A 16,004-nucleotide genomic window follows, 5' to 3' on the forward strand; every position below is an offset into this window, starting at 1 on the left:
ATTTCATTCCATTCCATTCCATTCTCCATTCCATTCCATCCTCCATTCCATTCCATCCTCCATTCCATTCCATTCCATTCTCCATTCCATTCTCCATTCCATTCCATTCCATCCTCCATTCCATTCCATTCTCCATTTCATTCCATTCCATTCTCCATTCCATTCTCTATTCCATTTCATTCCATCCCATTCTCCATTCCATTCCATCCTCCATTCCATTCCATTCTCCATTCCAGTCCATCCTCCATTCCATTCCATTCCATTCTCCATTCCATTCCATTTCATTCTCCATTCCATTCCATTCGATTCTCCATTCCATTCCATTCTCCATTCCATTCTATTGCATTCTCCATTCCATTCTCCATTCCATTCCATTCTCCATTCCATTCTCCATTCTATTCCATTCTCCATTCCATTCTCCATTCCATTCCATTGATTCTCCATTCCATTCCATTCTCCATTCCATTCCATTCTCCATTCCATTCCATTGATTCTCCATTCCATTCCATTCTCCATTCCATTCCATTCTCCATTCCATTCCATTCTGCCTTCCATTCTCCATTTCACTCGCCATTCCATTCCATTCCATTCCATTGTCCATTCCATTCCATTCTCCATTCCCTTCCATTCTCCATTCCATTCCATTCCAATCTATTCCATTCCACTTTCCATTCCATTCTCCATTCCATTCCATTCCAGTCCACTCTCCATTCCATTCCATTCCATTCTCCATTCCATTCTCCATTCCATTCCATTTCATTCCATTCATTTCCATTCTCCATTCCATTCCATTCTCTATTCCATTCCATTCCATTCCATTCGATTCTCCATTCCATTCTATTCCATTCCATTCTCCATTCCATTCCATTCTCCATTCCATTCCATTCTGCATTCCATTCCATTCCATTCCATTCTCCATTCTATTCCATTCCATTTCAATCTCCATTCCATTCCATTTTCCATTCCATTCCATTCTCCATTCCATTCCATTCTCGATTCCATTCCATTCTCCATTCCATTATCCATTCCATTCCATTCTCCATTCCATTCCATTCCATTCCATTTTCCATTCCATTCCATTCTCCATTCCATTCTCCATTCCATTCCATTCTCCATTCCATTCCATTCCATTCCATTTTCCATTCCATTCCATTCTCCTTTCCATTCCATTCCATTTTCCATTCCATTCCACTCCATTCCGTTCCATTCTCCATTCCATTCCATTCCATTCCACTCTACATTCCATTCTGCATTCCATTCCATTCCATTCCATTCTCCATTCCATTTTCCATTCCATTCCATTCCATTTCACTCTCCATTCCATTCCATTCCATTCCATTCTCCATTCCATTCCATTCTCCATTGCATTCCATTCTCCATTTCATTCTCCATTCCATTCCATTCCATTCTCCATTCTATTCCATTCCATTTCAATCTCCATTCCATTCCATTTCATTCCATTCTCCATTCCATTCCATTTTCCATTCCATTCCATTCTCCATTCCATTCCATTCTCCATTCCATTCCATTCCATTCCATTCTCCATTCCATTCTCCATTCCATTCCATTCTCCATTCCATTCCATTCCATTCCATTTTCCATTCCATTCCATTCTCCTTTCCATTCCATTCCATTTTCCATTCCATTCCATTCCATTCCGTTCCATTCTCCATTCCATTCCATTCCATTCCACTCTACATTCCATTCTGCATTCCATTCCATTCCATTCTGCATTCCATTCCCCATTCCATTCCCCATTCCATTCCATTCCATTCCATTCTCCATTCCATTCCAATCCATTCCATTCCATTCCATTCTCCATTCCATTCCATTCCATTCCATTCTCCATTCCATTCTATTCTCCATTCCATTCCATTCCATTCCATTCCGTTCCATTCTCCATTCCATTCCATTCCATTCCACTCTACATTCCATTCTGCATTCCATTCCATTCCATTCTCCATTCCATTCTCCATTCCATTCCATTCTCCATTCCATTCCAATCCATCCATTCCATTCCATTCTCCACTCCATTCCATTCCATTTCATTCCATTCTCCATTCCATTCTATTCTCCATTCCATTCCATTCCATTCCACTCTACATTCCATTCTCCATTCCATTCCATTCTGCATTCCATTCTCCATTCCATTCTCCATTCCATTCCATTCCATTCCATTCTCCATTCCATTCTCCATTCCATTCCATTCTCCATTCCATTCCAATCCATCCATTCCATTCCATTCTCCATTCCATTCCATTCCATTTCATTCCATTCTCCATTCCATTCTATTCTCCATTCCATTCCATTCCATTCCACTCTACATTCCATTCTCCATTCTATTCCATTCCATTCTGCATTCCATTCTCCATTCCATTCCATTCCATTCCATTCTCCATTCCATTCCAATCCATTCCATTCCATTCCATTCTCCATTCCAATCCATTCCATTCCCCTCTCCATTCCATTCCATTCCAATCCATTTCATTCTCCAATCAATTCCATTCCATTCCATTTTCCATTGCATTCCATTCTCCATTCCATTTTCCATTCCATTCTCCATTCCATTCCATTCTCCATTCCATTCCATTCCCTTCCATTCCATTTTCTATTCCATTCCATTCCATTTTACATTCCATTCCATTCCATTCCATTTTCTATTCCATTCCATTCTCCATTCCATTCCATTCCATTCTCCATTCCATTCCATTGCATTCCATTCTCCATTCCATTCCATTCCATTCTCCATTCCATTCCATTCCATTCCATTCCATTTTCCATTCCATTCCATTCCATTTCACTCTCCATTCCATTCCATTCCATTCCATTCCATTCTCCATTCCATTCCATTCTCCATTGCATTCCATTCTCCATTTCATTCTCCATTCCATTCCATTCCATTCTCCATTCTATTCCATTCCATTTCAATCTCCATTCCATTCCATTTCATTCCATTCTCCATTCCATTCCATTTTCCATTCCATTCCATTCTCCATTCCATTCCATTCCATTCCATTCCATTCTCCATTCCATTCTCCATTCCATTCCATTCTCCATTCCATTCCATTCCATTCCATTCCATTCCATTTTCCATTCTATTCCATTCTCCTTTCCATTCCATTCCATTTTCCATTCCATTCCATTCCATTCCATTCCATTCCGTTCCATTCTCCATTCCATTCCATTCCATTCCATTCTGCATTCCATTCCATTCCATTCCGCATTCCATTCCCCATTCCATTCCCCATTCCATTCCATTCCATTCCATTCCATTCCATTCCATTCTCCATTCCATTCCATTCCATTCTCCATTCCATTCCAATGCATTCCATTCCATTCCATTCTCCATTCCATTCCATTCCATTCCATTCCATTCTATTCTCCATTCCATTCCATTCCATTCCATTCCGTTCCATTCTCCATTCCATTCCATTCCATTCCACTCTACATTCCATTCCATTCCATTCTGCATTCCATTCTCCATTCCATTCTCCATTCCATTCCATTCTCCATTCCATTCCAATCCATCCATTCCATTCCATTCTCCATTCCATTCCATTCCATTCCATTCCATTCCATTCCATTTCATTCCATTCTCCATTCCATTCTATTCTCCATTCCATTCCATTCCATTCCACTCTACATTCCATTCTCCATTCCATTCCATTCCATTCTGCATTCCATTCTCCATTCCATTCTCCATTCCATTCAATTCCATTCCATTCTCCATTCCATTCCAATCCATTCCATTCCATTCCATTCTCCATTCCATTCCATTCCATTCCATTCCATTCTCCATTGCATTCTCCAATCCTTTCTCCATTCCATTCCAATCCATTCCATTCCACTCTCCATTCCATTCCATTCCAATCCATTTCATTCTCCAATCCATTCCATTCCATTCCATTTTCCATTGCATTCCATTCTCCATTCCATTCCATTCTCCATTCCATTCCTTTCCCTTCCATTCCATTTTCTATTCCATTCCATTCCATTCCATTTTACATTCCATTCTATATTCCATTCCATTCCATTCCATTCTCCATTCCATTCCATTCTCCATTCCATTCCATTCCATTCCATTCTCCATTCCATTCCATTGCATTCCATTCTCCATTCCATTCCATTCTCCATTCCATTCCATTTTCCATTCTCCATTCCATTCCATTCCAATCCATTCCATTCCATTCTCCATTCCATTCCCCATTCCATTCCATTCCATTCCATTCTCCATTCCATTCCATTCTCCATTCCATTCCAATTCATTCCATTCCATTCCATTCTCCATTCCATTCCATTCCATTCCATGCCATTCTCCATTCCATTCCATTCCATTCTCCATTCCATTCCAATCCATTCCATTCCATTCCATTCTCCATTCCATTCCAATCGATTCCATTCCATTCCATTCCATTCCATTCTCCATTCCATTCCATTCCAATCTCCATTCCATTCCATTCTCCATTCCATTCCATTCCATTTTATTCCATTCTCCATTCCATTCCATTCCAATCCATTCTCCATTCCATTCCATTCCATTCTCCATTCTCCATTCCATTCCATTCCAATCCATTCCATTCCACTCTCCATTCCATTCCATTCCATTCCATTCCATTCCACTCTCCATTCCATTCCATTCCAATCCATTCCATTCTCCATTCCATTCCATTCTCCATTCCATTCCATTCTCCATTCTCCATTCCATTCCATTCTAATCCATTCCATTCCACTCTCCATTCCATTCCATTCCATTCCATTCCACTGTCCATTCCATTCTCCATTCCCTTCCATTCTCCATTCCATTCCATTCCATTCCATTCCAGTCTCCATTCCATTCTCCATTCCATTTCATTCCATTCCATTCCATTCTCCATTCCATTCCATTCCATTTCAATCTCCATTCCATTCCATTTCATTCCATTCTCCATTCCATTCCATTCTCCATTCCACTCCATTCTCCATTCCATTTCATTCCATTCTCCATTGCATTCCATTCTGTTCCATTCTCCATTCCATTCCATTCCATTCCATTCTCCATTCCATTTTCCATTCCTCTCCATTCCATTCCATTCTCCATTCCATTCTCCTTTCCATTCCATTCCATTCTCAATTCCATTCTCCATTCCATTCTCCATTCCTCTGCATTCCTTTCCATTCCATTCTCCATTCCATTCCCCATTCCATTCCATTCTCAATTCCATTCCATTCCATTCTCAATTCCCTTCCATTCCATTCTCCATTCCATTCCATTTCATTCCATTCCATTCCATTCCATTCTCCATTCCTCTCCATTCCATTACCATTCCTCTCCATTCCATTCCATTCCATTCTCCATTCCATTCCATTCTCCATTCCATTCCATTCCATTCCATTCTCAATTCCATTCCATTCCATTCTCAATTCCATTCCATTCTCCATTCCTCTCCATTCCATTCCATTCCATTCCATTCTCCATTGCAATCCATTCTCCATTGCATTACATTCCATTCTCCATTCCATTCTCCATTCCTCTCCATTCCATTCCATTCTTCATTCCATTCCATTATCCATTCTCCATTCTCCGTTCTCCATTCTCCATTCCATTCCATTCTCCATTCCATTCCATTCTCCATTCCATTCCATTCCATTCCATTCTCTATTCCATTCCATTGCATTCCCCATTCCATTCAATTCTCCATTCCATTCCATTCCATTCTCCATTCCATTCCATTCCATTCTCCTTTCCATTCCATTCCATTCTCCATTCCATTCCATTCTCCATTGCATTCCATTCCATTCCCTTCCTTGTTGTCCAGGCTGGAGTGCAGTGGTGTGATCTCAGCTCACCACCTCTACCTCCCGGGTTCAAGCAATTCTTCTGCCTCAGCCTCCTGAATAGCTGGGATTACAGGCATGTGCCACCACACCTGGCTAATTTTATATTTTTAGTGGAGATGGGGTTTCTCCATGTTGGTCAGGCTGGTCTCGAACTGCCGACCTTAGGTGATCTGCCCGCCTCGGCCTCTCAAAGTGATGGGATTACAGGTGCGAGTCACTGTGCCCAGCCTCTCTCTTTCTTTTCTTTTCTTTTTTTTTTTCTTTTCTTTTCTTTCTTTCTTTCTTTCTTTTTTTTTTTTTTTTTTGACGGAGTCTCGCTCTCTCGCCCGGGCTGGAGTGCAGTGGCCCGATCTCAGCTCACTGCAAGCTCCGCCTCCCGGGTTCCCGCCATTCTCCTGCCTCAGCCTCCCGAGTAGCTGGGACTACAGGCGCCCGCCACCTCTCCAGGCTAGTTTTTTGTATTTTTTTAGTAGAGACGGGGTTTCACCATGTTAGCCAGGATGGTCTCGATCTCCTGACCTCGTGATCCCGCCTCGGCCTCCCAAAGTGCTGGGATTACAGGCTTGAGCCACCGCGCCCGGCCTTTTTCTTTTCTTTTCCCTTCCCTTCCCTTCCCTTCCCTCCCCTCCCCTCCCCTCCCCTCCCCTCCCCTCCCCTCCCCTCCCCTTCCCTTTCTTTCTTTCTTTCTTTCCCTCTCTTTCTCTTTCTCTCTTTCTTTCCTTCCTTTCATTCCTTTCCTCCCTTCCTTTCCTCCCTCCCTCCCCTCCCTCCCTCCCTCTCTCTCTTTCTTTCTTTCCCAGAGTCTTGTTCTGTCACCCAGGTTAGAGTACAGTGGCACAATCTCAGCTCACTGCAACCCCCGCCTCCCAGGTTCAAGTGATTCTCCTGCCTCAATCTCCCAAGTAGCTGGGATTATAGGCGCCCGCCACCACGTCCAGCTAATTTTTGTATTTTTAGTAGAGACGGGGTTTCACCATGTTGGCCAGGCTGGTCTTGAACTCCTGACCTCATGTGATCCTCCCACCTCGGCTTCCCAAAGTGCTAGGATTACAGGTGTCAGCCACCACACCCAGTTAATAACATATATTTTGAATACTTACTTTATGTTAAGCACAACGTTTAGCATAGATTATCTCCATGTGTTCAGTGTTTCACATAGATTATTTCATTTAATCCTCATAATAATACTCTGATATATGTTCTAAATGATTACTAATGGTACTATTATCATCTCCACTTTTTAGATTACAAATAAACAAGGTTTGGTGAGATTAATTAATTAGCACAATTTCACAAACTATTAAGTGGAGGAGCTGGGACCTGACTCAGTTAATCAGGGTTATCTACTGATGCTGACACTGATATTAGATATTGGGAAACTAAGACTGGGGATGAGGGGAGAGACAGTGAGAGAGAACACCACAATTTTGATCCAATTGTAAAAAAGCAACTGCTTACCATGTATTTCTGATTATTCTGTATAATCAGAATAATTTTTGATTCTGACCAAAATTTGTGACCTTTGTGTCACCTTTCTGACTTGAGGACAAGCCTAGCTTTCTTTCTTTTTTTAACTTGCTTAAGTGAACTAGAAGTTTATTTTTCTTTTACATAAAAGTACAAGTAGATAGTAGATAGACATGGAACTTGATGTTGTCTGGAAGTCAGGATCCGTCTCCCTCTTTTTTTTTTTTTTTTTGAGATGGAGTTTCGCTCTTGTTGCCCAGGCTGGAGTGTAGTGGCACAATCGTGGCTCACCAGAACCTCCGCCTCCCGGATTCAAGCGATTCTCCTGCCTCAGCCTCCCTAGTAGATGGGGTTACAGGCACAAACCACCACACCCGGTTAATTTTGTATTTTTAGTAGAGATGGGTTTCTCCATGTTGGTCAGGCGGGTCTAACTCCCAGCCTCAGATGATCTGCCCACCTTGGCCTCCCACAGTGCTGGGATTACAGGTGTGAGCCACTGCACCTGGCCAGGATCCTTCTCTCTTACTGCTTTCATGGGTGACCTCTTTGTGATAGAGGGAAGAGTGAGAAAAGGAGGTGGCTCAGCACCAAACCCTGAATAATTCCAGCTTTAATCCAACATAACAGAAGGAAATTTATATCAGGAAAATATAAATATACAATTTTAAAAAAATAAATACAGGGTTTGTCTCGCTATATTATGAAGGCTGATCTCAAACTCCTGACCTCAAGCAATCTTCCTGCCTCATTGAATAGCTTGGGACTGCAGAAACGTGCCACTGTGACTGGCCCCACATAGATTTATAAGGCCTAGGCCTAGCTTTCTTTCTTTCTTTTTTCTTTTTCTTTTTTTTTGAGATGGAGTTTCACTCTTTTTTGCTCAGGATGAAGTGCAATGGCACAATCTCGGGTCACTGCAACTTCCACCCGCCGAGTTCAAGCAATTCTCCTGCCTCAGCCTCCCAAGTAGCTGGGATTACAGGTGCCCGTCACCACGCCTGGCTAATTTTTGTATTTTTAGTAGAGATGGGGTTTCACCATGTTGGCCAGGCTGGTCTCAGACTCCTGACCTTGGGTGATCCACCCGCCTCAGCCTCCTAAAGTGCTAGGATTACAGGCATGAGCCACCGTGCCTGGTCAGGCCTAGCTTTCTTGTAAGCTTTCAGTCTAGGGAGAGTCTTGTACCAGTCTAAATATCCTAGCAGTTTTTCATCTTACCTTGGCTCAAACCTAGACCATTCAATTTTATATAGATAGAAATGACCTGGAATATCAGAGGTATTTTTTCTTTAGTTTTTCTCCTCTTCACGATTCCATGCCACAAATTCCATTTTTATGCCCAGAAGACAGGTCCAAGCCAGCTCAGAATCACTCACCATCCAGCTTTTTCAGTTTGGGCACTCTCTTGGTTGCTTCTTCAATCCAGTTATTCTCAGCAGAATGTTTCTCTTCCAAGGGATTGCCTACGAACACCAGGTCTTCCAGGCATGGCAGTTCTGCCAGCTTCACAAACTCAGCTACAAGTAAAATAATATTTTCCATATTAAAACAGCAAGTTTTGGCTGGGTACAGTGGCTCACGCCTGTAATCCCAGCACTTTGGGAGGCCAAGGCGGGCGGATCACGAGGTCAGGAGATTGAGACCATCCTGGCTAACACAGTGAAACTCTGTCTCTACTAAAAATACAAAAATTAGCCAGGCGTGGTGGCGTGCACCTGTAGTTCCAGCTACTCAGGAGGCTGAGGCAGGAGAATTGCTTGAACCTGAGAGGTGGAGGTTGCAGTGAGCGGAGATTGCACCAATGCACCCCAGACTGGGTGACAGAGCAAGACTCTATCTCAAAACAAAACAAAACAAAACAAAACACCCAGCAAGTTTTACTGTTACAATTTTGGGGATTAAATTCCAATATCATTAACCCTCAGTTTGTGACTATTCATGACAATTAGTTGTTTAAGATTTTGAAGGAAACTGGGAAAGTTATACCATATAAAGTCGTTCTCAGAAGACATTACAGGATGGGAAGGAAAAGGAAGACACACTTCTTTACTTTAAATGCTAGCATAAGGATGAAACAAAATGAAATGAGATTCAGAGTCAAAAAGAACAAATCACTTTCCAGTGACAGGTCTTCTTCATGCTGTGCTGCATCAGTGTAGGTTAAGCTAACTTGCCTTTGTCTGTACCCATTCCCTCATCTTTGAATTCTTAAAACAACTCATTCAAATCTCTATTGCAGAACTTATCACACAGTTTTTGTGTTTTTTTGTTTGTTTGTTTGTTTGTTTTTTTGAGAAAGAGTCTCCCTCTGTCACCCAGGCTGGAGTGCAAAGGCATGATCTCCACTCACTGCAACCTCTGTCTCCTGGGTTAAAGCAACTCTCATGCCTCAGCCTCCCAAGTAGCTGGGACTACAGGGTGTACCACCACACCTGGCTATCTTTTCGTATTTTTACAAAAAAATTTTTGGGTTTTGCCATGTTGGCCAGACTAGTCTCGAATTCCTGACCTCAGGTGATCCGCCTGCCTCGGCCTCCCTAAGCGTTGGGATTACCAGCAAGAGCCACTGCGCCTGGCCTCTTATCACATAGTTTTATAATTATTAACTTACAAACTAATTTTTCCCACTAAGCTGTGAACTCCTTGAGGGCAGAGATAATGTCCTATTCAACTATGTATCCAAAGAGACTGGTATAGTTCATCGCATATAACTGAATGAATTATGTACAATAAAAAAGCAAAGTAACATAGATATCAAACAAGTCTTCTGCCTATGAAGTATTATAGTTAAACTGATTACTTCAGCCTTTGGATAATAGCTTAAATTTTTTTCATGATTAATAGGACCAGGACCTATCAGATTATACTCATCCTAAGTAAATAGTTAAATATAAATGTTAAGCATTTAAAATTTAGAAACTCCTATACTATTTCTCTCTGAGCTTAGACATAAATGTTCCCACTTTCTCTCTGTGCTTAGAAATAAACGTTCTCGTTTTGCATCTTTTCCCTCTCGGACTATTTTCTATAAACAGGCGGTAGACGGTTAGCAAAGGGCCACTCTCAGCTTACCCCAGTCTTTTACCAGGTTATTAGACATGTAGAGAATCTTCAATTTCTTCATTACGTGGATCCCTTTCAACTTCTCAATAAAATTGTAGGAGATCCACAGTTCTTCTAACGTGTCCCCTACTGCCTCCTGAAAAAGAACAAAATTTGATTTATGTTTATGTTTAACCTTTTCTTTCCGTCTCCTTTATAAAGATATGCATAATAGCTTTCCAAGCGAACTTAGACCCTGCCTGTCTACTTGTAGAAGAGCTAGTAGCTGTGTGGGAGTTTTTTTAAGAATAGCTACTGAAATACTGAAATCACCAAGAGGGGAAACAACAGCACCACCTTATCACTTTCATTAATGCTATGGTTTTCAAATTACATTCCCACAGAGTATATTATTTGGTCCTTACAACATCTGCTTGAAAGAAGATAAGGCAGGTTATTTGATTTCTGGTATAGAGGGATTAAGGGCTTTTTCTAAGAACACACTGCTATTAAATAATAGAGCTAGGTCTAAAATTCAGGGTCTTCTCCAACATTTATTATGATAATTTTCAAACATAAAAAATTTGTTTTTTGTTTTGTTTTGTTTGAGACAGGGTCTTGCTTTGTCACCCAGGCTGGGGTACAGTGGCACACTCACAGCTAACTTCAGCCTCAACCTCCCCTGGGCTGAAGCAATCCTCTCACCTCAGCCTCCCTAGTAGCTGGAACTACAGGTGCACACTACCACATCTGGCTAATTTTTGTCTTTTTGGTAGAGGTGGGTTTTGTAGAGATGTTGTCCAGGCTGGTCTTGAACTCCTAAACTCAAGGGATCTGCCCACCTCAGCCTCCCAAAGTGCTGGGATTACAGGCATGAGCCACTGTGCCCAGCCAATAATACAATTTCCTACAGGTATTTGTTAAGTAGATAATAAAGACAAGATTTTAGTGAAGTAGGCTAGTGAATATCAATTAGGAAAACCTGGCAAAGTTTGAATGAATCAATTCAGTGAAATCTGTCATTAAATAAACTGACTCTTTCAAGAACTGGACAATAACTGAACAGTCATTTAGCAAGCTGGTCAGCTTCTGCATGTAAACAAGTCATTTCTCTCCTCAGTTTCTTACTCTGTAAAATGAGGAGATTGGCGCAATGAGATACCATCTCATACCCATTAGGATGGCTACTATCAATATCATAGAAAATAGTATTAGTGAGGATGTGGAGAAATTGGAACCCTATACATGGTTGGCAGGAAGGTAAAATGGTGCAGGTGCTATAGAAAACAATTTGGCAGTTCCTTAAAAAATTAAAACAATTATCATGTGATAACTGATATCACTTAACAGGGGATCCAGCCATTCCACTTCTGGGCACATATTCAGAAGAAATCAAAGTGGGGTCTCAAGATATTGGTACACCCATGTTCACAGTAGTAAATTCACAATAGCCAAAAGATGGACGTGAACCAAGTGTCCACTGATACACAAACGGATAAACAAAATATGGTACATACATACCATAATAGAATATCATTTAACATTAAGCAGGAACGGACTGGGTGCAATGGCTCACACCTGTAATCCTAACACTTTGGGAGGCCGAGGCGGGTGGTTCGCCTGAGATCAGGAGTTTGAGACCAGCCTGGCCAACATAGTGAAATCCCATCTCTACTAAAAATATAAAAAAATTAGCCGGGTGTGGTGGCACATGCCTGTAGTCCCAGCTACTTTGGTGGCTGATGCAGAAGAATTGCTTGAACCTGGGAGGCGGAGGTTGGAATGAGCCGAAATTGCGCCACTGCACTCCAGCCTAGGCAATACAGTGAGACTCAGTCTCAAAAAAAAAACATTAAGCAGAAAGGAAATTCTGACACATGCTACGACATGGATGAAACTTGAGGACATTACGCTAAGTTAAATAAGCCAGTCATAAAAAGATAAATGCTGTATGATACTACTTATATGAAATACCTAGAGTAGTTAAATTTGTAAAGATGGAAAGTGGAATGGTGGGTGCCAGGGATGGGGGAAGAGGCAGTGGGAAGCTATTATATGCTTATAGAGGTTCAGACTCACAAGACGAAGAGAGTTCTGGAGATGGATGGTGATGGTTGTACAAGTCTACTTACTACCACTGAACTATACCCTTAAAAATCCTTTAGATGGTAAACTTTATGTTATGCATATTTCACCACCATAAAAAACATTGGAAAAAATGAGGAAGTTGGACAAGTTCTTTAAGGCACCTCTCAGCTATTAAAATTTATGATTTTTTAAGGTCAACCCATTGTAAGTATTGAAAACAAAAAAGTAAACGTCTGCTCTGTAAATAATATCATATTGGAGGTTACAGAAGTGGGAGAGCTTTATGAAATGGCATAAAAATCTCTGTTTTTTTGTTTCTTTGTTTATTTTTTAATTTAGAGACAGGGTCTTGATCTGTTACCCATGCTGCAGTGCAGTGGCACAATCAGCTCACTGCAGCCTTGAACTCCTGGGCTCAAGTGATCCTCCTGCCTCAGCTCCCTGAGTAGTTAGAACAGGCAGGTGCCACCATGCTTGGCTAATTAAAGAAACAAATTTTTTTTTTGTAGAGACAAGGGTCTCACTATGTTGTCCATGCTTGACTCCAACTACTGGCCTTAAGTGATCCCACTGCCTCGGCCTCCTCAAGTGCTGGCATTACAGATCTGAGCCTCTGTGCCCAGCTAAAACATTATTTATAAATTAAGTGTAGCCTGTGTACAGTGTTTTATAAAATCTACAGTTGTGGGCTGGGCACGGTGGCTCATGCTTGTAATCCCAGCACTTTGGGAGGCCAAGGCGGATAGATCACTTGAGGTCAGGAGTTCGAGACCAGCCTGACCAATATGGTGAAACCCCATCTCTACTAAAACGACAAAAATTAGCTGGGTACAGTGACACGTGCCTGTAATCCCAGCTATTCAGGAGGCTGAGGAGGGAGATTCACTTGAATCTGGGAGGCAGATGTTGCAGTGAACTGACATTACGCCACTGCACCCTAGCCTAGGTGACAGGGCAAGACTCCCTCTCAAAAAAAAAAAAAAAAAAAAAAAAAAAATCAAATTTTTATAGAGCATTAAGAATTTTACTCACTGGCCGGGCGCGGTGGCTCAAGCCTGTAATCCCAGCACTTTGGGAGGCCGAGACGGGCGGATCACGAGGTCAGGAGATCGAGACCACCCTGGCTAACACCGTGAAACCCCGTCTCTACTAAAAATACAAAAAACTAGCCGGGCGAGGTGGCGGGCGCCTGTAGTCCCAGCTACTCCGGAGGCTGAGGCAGGAGAATGGCGTAAACCCGGGAGGCGGAGCTTGCAGTGAGCTGAGATCCGGCCACTGCACTCCAGCCCGGGCTACAGAGCAAGACTCCGTCTCAAAAAAAAAAAAAAAAAAAAGAATTTTACTCACTATATCCAATTAGAAAGCAAATAATTCATCTAATGGTTATAAACTTCCTTTATTTAATCCCAGAATCTGACCCTTAATAATTTCTTTTTTTTTTTTTTTTGAGACAGAGTCTCGCTCTGTTGCCCAGGCTGGAGTGCAGTGGCCCCATCTCAGCTCACTGCAAGCTCCACCTCCCAGGTTCATGCCATTCTCCTGCCTCAGCCTCCCGAGTAGCAGGGACTACAGGCGCCCACCACCACGCCTGGCTAATTTTTTTTTGTATTTTTTTTAGTAGGGATGGGATTTCACCTTGTTAGCCAGGATAGTCTCGATCTCTTGACCTCGTGATCCGTCCACCTCGGCCTCCCAAAATGCTGAGATCACAGGTGTGAGCCACCGCGCCCAGCCTGACCCTTAAGAATTTCCAAGCATTTTTAAAACTCATCAGTAACACTTTACGTGGGTAAATAGAATCACAGAGGTGGAAATATAATTCACAGTTTGGCTAATAAATTTGAGATAATTCCAAAATTGCACCTCTGAACATGACTCCTATTCAGGGTTACCACTGTTTCTGTACTGAGGAGGATGGCCATGTTAGCCTGTTTGGTCTTGGGAGGTTACTGTTGAAAACCACTGCAATTTCAGCTCCCCACTGCCTCTTACAAAGCACAAGCTAGATTTATTGGGAGGGGAAAGGAGTCAGGGCCATACAAAATTTCAGTATGTTTATGAATTATTTAACAATAAACACATTAAAAATTATTGTCTTTTCGGGAACAGATACAAGAAAAATACACTTCATCTTTCATGAAGTTGCCTAGTTTTACGTTATTACTCCATCTTACCTTCTTTGGAAGGAAATTCAAATGGCCAATAAATATAGAAATAAGACATGTCAAAAAAATTTTAAATGCCTAAGGCTGGTATGGGAAATTGGGAAATCTCACACATTACTGGTGGGAGTATAGGTTGTTACAAACTTTTTGAAGGGCAACTTGAGAATATGTCACAAAAGCCTTAAAAGAAACTGATACCTTCTGACCTAGCAATTCCATTTCAAGGAATTTATCCAAGAAATTATTCATGGATGTGTGCAAATTAAATAAATAAAATAATAATAAATAACAACCTACCAGTCCATTTAAGTTCTTTATATTGTTTCTTCCTAAAGATAATATCCTCAAGTTTTCTGTAGTGAAAAGAAAACATTTTTTTGTTTACTAGAATCATAGTACACAATTGTTGTAAATCTAGTATAATAAAGCTTTAATAAGTTTTATATAATAGATATCCTTATACAATGAGTAAGAAAGGTTGTGTTAACAAAAATGGGTAATCAAGTAGAAAATAACATCGACCTATCACCTAAAGTAAACACTACAGGTATAATTTCATAACATGTCAATATTAAATTTAAAAATGGTTAGCTATCTGGAACACATGGTCTTAAATTGCTGGCTAATAAAAATATTACAGGATAGAAGAACAGTAGAGAATATTTTGAGTTTGGGAACATATATATTTCAAATCTCTTATGAGAACTCACACTAGAAAATAAGAACATATATTTATGTATTGTCCACCTCACTCCATGAAGGATTAGAAGTGAAATAAAATAAATTTGGTATTTAAAAAATCATTTGCTTTCAAGTTTTTAAATAATTAGACTGTGATTTGGTTAAAAAATAAAATGCCTATCTTTATTTTTTAAAGGTTATTTCTATTTGTATATCATATAGGCTATTTCTGGAGGAGAAAAAAGAAAGTAGAAACTGTGGTTGTCTTTGGGGAGGAAATAACAGTCTATGGTTAGAAGTAGACATTTCCCATTGTAATCTCTTTTGAACCATTTGAATAAAGCCAGATGCATATATTATTTTTCCAAATTAAAAAAAAAATCTTTTTTAAACACCCAGGAAACCTCATTTCTGTTCCAAGAAACTACTGTGATTACTTTTGCTTATCACTATATTGAATTTTCACACCTTAAACATCTGTAACTTCTTTGTCTAATATGGTGGTCACTAGCCACATGTGGCTCTTTAATTAAAATTAATTACAATTTAAAATTCAGTTTCTCAGTCACACTAGCCACATTTCAAGTGCTTAATAACTATATGTGGCTAGTAGCAACTGTATTGGGACAGTGCTGACAGTTCTGTTGGATGACATTATTCTACAACATCCATAATTGAATGGTAAGAACTCAAATCCAATTAACTGAGTTTCAATCCCAACTCTCTAGGGAAGCAACCAAA

General features: G+C 40.8%; 1 protein-coding gene across 2 annotated transcripts in view; it reads right to left on the reverse strand.

Moving 5' to 3' along the window:
- The window catches only part of LOC105494282 (dynein axonemal light chain 1), a 58,418-nt gene that overhangs the window by 20,437 nt on the left and 21,977 nt on the right, over positions 1-16,004 (reverse strand). For both annotated transcript variants that reach the window (XM_071099887.1, XM_071099888.1), the window contains exons 5-7: positions 14,880-14,935; positions 10,360-10,486; positions 8,664-8,804 (exon numbers count right to left, since the gene is read on the reverse strand). In XM_071099887.1, the coding sequence (XP_070955988.1) occupies positions 8,664-8,804; positions 10,360-10,486; positions 14,880-14,935 (324 nt within the window). The remainder of the gene's footprint in view (positions 1-8,663; positions 8,805-10,359; positions 10,487-14,879; positions 14,936-16,004) is intronic.

Source organism: Macaca nemestrina, chromosome 7, assembly GCF_043159975.1.
Source record: "Macaca nemestrina isolate mMacNem1 chromosome 7, mMacNem.hap1, whole genome shotgun sequence".
NCBI classification, from domain to species: Eukaryota; Metazoa; Chordata; class Mammalia; order Primates; family Cercopithecidae; genus Macaca; species Macaca nemestrina.